Source organism: Trachypithecus francoisi, unplaced genomic scaffold (assembly GCF_009764315.1).
Source record: "Trachypithecus francoisi isolate TF-2019V2 unplaced genomic scaffold, Tfra_2.0 Lachesis_group13, whole genome shotgun sequence".
Lineage (NCBI taxonomy): Eukaryota > Metazoa > Chordata > Mammalia > Primates > Cercopithecidae > Trachypithecus > Trachypithecus francoisi.
The window spans coordinates 107,673,640-107,680,649 of NW_022681458.1; the positions used below are offsets into that span (position 1 = coordinate 107,673,640).

The 7,010-nt window shown below is 49.4% G+C and overlaps 1 protein-coding gene across 1 annotated transcript; it reads left to right on the forward strand.

Annotated features, from left to right (window-relative positions):
• Positions 1-1,923: 1,923 nt before the first annotated feature.
• CXCR4 (C-X-C motif chemokine receptor 4) lies at positions 1,924-5,797 on the forward strand. Its single transcript, XM_033231649.1, has 2 exons — positions 1,924-2,068; positions 4,213-5,797. Exons 1-2 carry the CDS (start codon positions 2,054-2,056, stop codon positions 5,254-5,256), a joined length of 1,059 nt encoding a protein of 352 aa, XP_033087540.1. The 5' UTR covers positions 1,924-2,053; the 3' UTR covers positions 5,257-5,797.
• The last annotated feature ends 1,213 nt before the right edge of the window (positions 5,798-7,010 follow it).

The following is a 7,010-nucleotide window of genomic DNA, read 5'->3' on the forward strand; positions in this document are numbered from 1 at the left end:
GAAAAGCAAGTCATGAAAATGCTCTGAAATTCCAGACCTTCAGTAGGTAGGATCTACCGTGTCTATAAAAATATGAAGATCTTGAAGTTTTATTAAAGATTCGAAAAAAGTAAAAGTGTTTTTATGGTTTTATTTTCATTTTTATTTCTTACCGTTATCGTTTATTGTAAAGGATATTATAAAGGATACAGATGAAGAGAGAGATACATAATGTAAGGCCTGGGAGAAGGTGCGTGGAGCTTCCGAAACATTTTCCAGCCACCACCCTTCAAGAACCTGGAGTTTCTTTTTTTTTTTTTAATTCCACAAATGTAATATTAGAATTGATTTTATCTGGTCATTAGTGTGTGTCCTAACTTGTTCGTTTCTGAGAGTCCCATCTCCCGGCCCGGATATCATCTTTCCTGTATGGGTGAAAGTGCAGAGTAGATGAGAACCTTCAACCACCAACATTAGGGAGGGGTCCCAGACAAAGGGGAAAGTCATGCTCTGTAGAGAAAAGGTTCTCTGCCTCCGAACTACCTCTGGAACACTCCAGACTGAAATGTTTCCTCTTTTGATCAGAAAAAAGGGGTCGTGCGTAGGGTGCAGTCTGGGCAATTCCTCTCCTCCGGACCGTTTCGGGGTGGGGGCCTCTGAGATCGTGTCGCGGCGCAAGCACCTCGGTCCCAGCTCTCTCCGCAGCGGCCACTCCGCCTGCGGGCGCAGTTTCTCCGCCCCGCGCCACACTCGCTCCCCTGCCCCACCCAGTCTCCGCGGCGGCGGGAAGTGGCGCGAGGTGGAAAGCACTGTCTGCGCGCCCACTGCAGACCTCAGCCAGTCTGGGATCGCTTTAAACGCTGACCCCCACCCCCACTCCGCCCCGCCCAGTTCTTCAACCTAATTTCTGATTCGTGCCAAAGGTAGTCCTCCGCTCAAAATCGTGGAAGACGCCGAGTATGGGGACCGAAGACCTGGGTTCAAGCCGGGTTTGGAATCCCTGCCCATCCCTGGCATTTCATCTCTCCGGGCTTATTTGCTGGTTCCTCTGCATGCGGGCCTTGTCTGGTTCACGCTGGATCCCCAACGCCTAGAACAGTGCGTGGCACGCAGTTCGTCCTTCTATAAATATCTGACTAAACGCATCTCTGTGATGGCAATACCCACACGGTGTTGTGAGAATGAATGAGTGATTCTGTGCAAGATCCTCGTGATCTGTTACAAAAAGTACTGGTCGCTAAATTACTCTTATAATAAAGCATAGTTATAGAATAATAAAGCACTATTCACGAATTGGTTACCATTATTATGAAATTACTGAGCAATGCACATCTACAGATGTGCAGACTGTGCAGATCACAGTCTCCAGAATTATGCCAAATCCTACCTTCTTCTGAAAGTATCTCCTAATTATCTGCACCTGACCCTTGTGATGCTGTGAATGTGCACGTATAGTTACATCCTCCGAAAGAAGGATCTCTACTCCTTTTTTCTTCTGAATGAGCTGCGTGTGCTGAAAGCGCGGGGAATGGCGTCGGAAGCTTGGCCCTACTTCCAACATTGCCGCCTACTGGTTGGGTTACTCCGGCAAGTCACTTACCCTCCCTGAGCCTCAGTGTCTCTACTGTAGCATTCCCAACTCTGGAATTCCATCCACTTTAGCAAGGATGGACGCGCCACAGAGAGACGCGTCCCTAGCCCACGCTTCCCACCTGTCTTGAGGCGCATGCCGCTTTCCTCAAACTTAGGAAATGCCTCTGGGAGGTCCTGTCCCCCTCCAGACTCACTACCGACCACCCGCGAACAGCAGGGTCCCCTGGGCTTCCCAAGCCCCGAACCCCTCCGCCCCGCCCGTGCGCCCGTGCGCCCGCCTTCCTCGCGTCTGCCGCTCTCCCCTACCCCGCCTTCTCCCTCCGCGCCCCAGCGGCGCATGCGCGGCGCTCGGAGCGTGTTTTTATAAAAGTCTGGCCGCGGCCAGAAACTTCAGTTTGTTGGCTGCGGCAGCAGGTAGCAAAGTGACCCCAAGGGCCTGAGTGCTCCAGTAGCCACCACGTCTGGAGAACGAGCGGTTACCATGGAGGGGATCAGTGTAAGTCCAGTTTCAACCTGCTTTGTCATAAATGTACAAACGTTTGAACTTAGAGAGCAGCCCCTCCCCGAGCGGGCAGAAGCGGCCAGGACATTGGAGGTACCCGAGCTCCAAAAGAGAGTCACGGAAAGGAGTTTTCTTGACCATGGCTATATGGTGCGCGGGGGTGGGGGGAGCAGGGTTGGAATCTTTTTCTCTGTGAGTCGAGGAGAAACGACTGGAAAGAGCGTTCCAGTGGCTGCATGTGTCTCCCCCTTGAGTCCCGCGGCGCGCGGCGGCTTGCACGCTGTTTGCAAACATAAGAACATTCTGTGCACAAGTGCAGAAAAGGCGTGCGCGCTACCTCGGGACTCAGACCCCCGGTCTCCTCCTTGGGGAAGCGGGGATTTCTTGGAGCGAGTTACATTCTCTGAATTTAGAGGCAGAGGGCGGCGTGCCTGGGCGGAGTTCCCAGAAGGAGATTGCGCCCGCTTTAACTTCGGGGATAAGCGCCTGGTGACTGTTCTTGACGCTGGGTGCGTGTTTGTGAAACTCTGTGCGGCTCATGGAGCTGTGCCAGTGTCCCGGCACAGTAGGCGGAGGGCGGGAAAGGCGGGTGGACCCACCGCGCCGATCCTCTGAGGGGATCGAGTGGCGGCAGCAGCTAGGAGTTGATCGGCCCGCGCGCTTTGGGTTTGAGGGGGGAACCTTTCTCCTGGCCAAAGCGCGCCTCTTCCCCACGGCCGTGAGTGTCTCCTGCAGTTCGAGAGTTTGGGATCGTGCAGAGGTCAGAGGAGTGGTTTGACCTCCCCTTTGACACCGCGCAGCTGCCAGCCCCGAGACAAGCGTTCCGGGGACAGGAGCGGGTATCGGGGGCGGGGGGGTGCGGTGGAGGGTAGGACCGCACCTGGGCTGCCTGGTCGCCGCAGCGAAGACAGGCAGGTGCAAGTGGGGAAACCGTTTGGCTCTCTCCGAGTCCAGTTGCGATAGTTAACTGTCGGTGGTTTCCAGAAGCCTTTTGAAACCCTCTTGCTAGGGAGTTTTTGGTTTCCTGCAGCGGCGCGCAATTCAAAGACGCTCGCGGCGGAGCCGCCCAGTCTCTCCCCAGCACCCTGTGGGACAGAGCCTGGCGTGTCGCCCAGCGGAGCCCCTGCAGCGCTGCTTGCGGCCGGTCGGTGTGGGCGTGGTGGGCAGCCGCGGCGGACCGGGGCTGGACGACCCGGCTCCCCGCGTGCCCACTGCCTGGAGGCTTCCAGCTGCCCGCCTCCGGCCAGGTTAACTGGATCAGTGGCGGGGTAATGGGAAGCCACCCGGGAGAGTGAGGAAATGAAACTTGGGGCGAGGACTACGGGTGCAGACCCCGTTACCTTCTCCACCCAGGAAAATGCCGTGTTCCCTAACGTCCCAAACGCACCAAGTGATAAACACGAGGATGGCAAAAGAGACCCACGCCCCGGAGGAGCGGCCGCTTGGGGGAGGAGGTGCCGTTTGTTCATTTTCTGACACTCCCGGCCAATATACTCCAAGCGCCAAAGGGCCTTCGTTTTAAGACCGCATTCTCTTTACCCACTACATGTTGCTTGAAGCGCAGAATGATTTGTGTTTAGGCAGGCGTGGGAAAATTGAGTTTTTGCGCTGTAGGAGAATGAGTCTTTGCAACGCCCCCGCCCTCCCCCCGTGCTCCTCCCTCCCCTCTTCCCTCCCTTGGCGAAAAACTTCATACAAAAAGTTAATCACAGCCCCTCCTCGCGGCACCCACCCCACCCCCCACGCCGCCTGGGAGTGGCCTCTTGTGTGTGTGTGGCTTTTTTTTTTTTTTTTTTCCTCCTAAGGAAGGTTTTTTCTTCCCTCTAGTGGGCGGGGCAGAGAAGTTAGCCAAGATGTGACTTTGAAACCCTCAGCATCGCAGCGCCCTTTTGTTCTAAACAAAGAATTTTGTAATTGGTTCTACTAAAGAAGGATATAATGAAGTCACTATGGGAAAAGATGGGGAGGAGAGTTGTAGGATTCTACATTAATTCTCTTGTGCCCTTAGTCCAGTACTTCAGAATTTCCTGAAGAAAGCAAGCCTGAATTGGTTTTTTAAATTGCTTTGAATTTTTTTTTAACTTGGATATTGCTTGCTGAATTGGAAGTGAATGTCCATTCTTTTGCCTCTTTTGCAGATATACACTTCAGACAACTACACCGAGGAAATGGGCTCAGGGGACTATGACTCCATAAAGGAACCCTGCTTCCGTGAAGAAAATGCTCATTTCAATAGGATCTTCCTGCCCACCATCTACTCCATCATCTTCTTGACTGGCATTGTTGGCAATGGATTGGTCATCTTGGTCATGGGTTACCAGAAGAAACTGAGAAGCATGACGGACAAGTACAGGCTGCACCTGTCAGTGGCCGACCTCCTCTTTGTCATCACGCTACCCTTCTGGGCAGTTGATGCCGTGGCAAACTGGTACTTTGGGAACTTCCTGTGCAAGGCGGTCCATGTCATCTACACAGTCAACCTCTACAGCAGTGTCCTCATCCTGGCCTTCATCAGTCTGGACCGCTACCTGGCCATCGTCCACGCCACCAACAGTCAGAAGCCAAGGAAGCTGTTGGCTGAAAAGGTGGTCTATGTTGGTGTCTGGATCCCTGCCCTCCTGCTGACTATTCCCGACTTCATCTTTGCCAGCGTCAGTGAGGCAGATGACAGATATATCTGTGACCGCTTCTACCCCAATGACTTGTGGGTGGTTGTGTTCCAGTTTCAGCACATCATGGTTGGCCTTATCCTGCCTGGTATCGTCATCCTGTCCTGCTATTGCATTATCATCTCCAAGCTGTCACACTCCAAGGGCCACCAGAAGCGCAAGGCCCTCAAGACCACGGTCATCCTCATCCTGGCTTTCTTCGCCTGCTGGCTGCCTTATTACATTGGGATCAGCATCGACTCCTTCATCCTCCTGGAAATCATCAAGCAAGGGTGTGAGTTTGAGAACACTGTGCACAAGTGGATTTCCATCACCGAGGCCCTAGCTTTCTTCCACTGTTGTCTGAACCCCATCCTCTATGCTTTCCTTGGAGCCAAATTTAAAACCTCTGCCCAGCACGCACTCACCTCTGTGAGCAGAGGGTCCAGCCTCAAGATCCTCTCCAAAGGAAAGCGAGGTGGACACTCGTCTGTTTCCACTGAGTCTGAGTCTTCAAGTTTTCACTCCAGCTAACACAGATGTGAAAGACTTTTTTTATACGATAAAGAACTCTTTTTTTAAGTTACACATGTTTCAGATATAAAAGACTGACCAATATTGTACAGTTTTTATTGCTTATTGGATTTTTGTCTTGTGTTTCTTTAGTTTTTGTGAGGTTTAATTGACTTATTTATATAAATATTTTTTTGTTTCATATTGATGTGTGTCTAGGCAGGACCTGTGGCCAAGTTCTTCGTTGCTGTATGTCTGGTGGTAGGACTGTAGAAAAGGGAACTGAACATTCCAGTGCGTGTAGTGAATCACGTAAAGCTAGAAATGATCCCCAGCTGTTTATGCATAAATAATCTCTCCATTCCCGTGGAACATCTCTTTCTTCCTGTTCTTAAGACGTTTGGTTACACCATGTGATTTTGCTGTAGAAGATGGCACTTATAACCAAAGCCCAAAGTGACATAGAAATGCTGGTTTTTCAGTTTTCAGGAGTAGGTTGATTTCAGCACCTACAGTGTACAGTCTTGTATTAAGTTGTTAATAAAAGTACATGTTAAACTTATTTAGTGTTATGTTCTGATTTCTGTTGACATTCTTTTGGCTGGCAGAAGACAAAAATAATAATAGATACGTTTATGGTATGCAAAGCACTGTCCTAGGTATTTCATTGTAATATTTTACTTATGCCTTATCACAACTCTGTGATAGATTCTGCTTCTGTTACTAATTACATCTTATAGAAGAGGAAACGGAGGCACAGAAAGCCTAAGTAACAAAGGCATGTAGTAAGTAGCAAAGCCTGTATTTGAAACCAGGTAACATGACTTACGAATCTGAAGCCTTAACCACTTTAAATGCAGATGAAAGTGTAGAAATGGTCAGCCAGCACCCATTTGTACGAAAGATCATCTTTCAGAAGGATAAGCATGTATAAAGAAGAAAAGGTATGCAATCATGTTTGGATTTTACTCCACCATCCACTTGTGAAACCCAGGTCTGTGCAATGCCAGGCAGTGTGTGCTTTCCTCATCCAGTCTTCTTAGTGTAGATAACCATCACTCCCTTTTTCACAGACGAGAACTGAGATTCAGAGACTTTCCATACATGGCACTTTCAAGGGGGCAGAGTCAAGAACTAATTGTTCCAGCTCTTGATCTTAACTATTACCCACTATTGTCCTTCAGAACACCTGGGCATAAGTCAACTGAACTGCTAATAAAGAAAGCCAAAAGTGAATGTTTTCTTCACAAAATTAACCATGACCAAAATACTCCTCTTGTAATATCTTCTATGCAAATCTCAACACTTTTATTCTTAAACTACTGCAACACCTAGCACCTCCTCAAGGACTCAGCCAAGCAGCTACAAGTTAATACTGTTATTTATTAGAGTCAGAAGGAAGGTCTACTGAAGCAAGCTCCTTGTTGCTCACATTTTGCACAAGATTTTGGAGACTTATGTAACCACCCGTTGCTATTTACATGACCATTGTGCAAACCCCAGGCTCTTGAGTAAATTTCAGCTTCAGTTTCCATTTAAAGATAATTTCTAAACTAGCCATACCTACCTCACATTGGAACACAAACAGGGTACTCCAGGCATACACTCAGATAATAAGTAGGTTATAATTAGGGCAATATTTGGTCTACTTTTAGTAATTGTTTCTGGCACAGAAAATCCGTTTTGGAGGAAAAATTGCAATGCCTTATCTTTCTGAGGCAAATCACATTTGTTCAAGGCAAATTATAGATCCTGTGAAGGGAAATAACTTAATT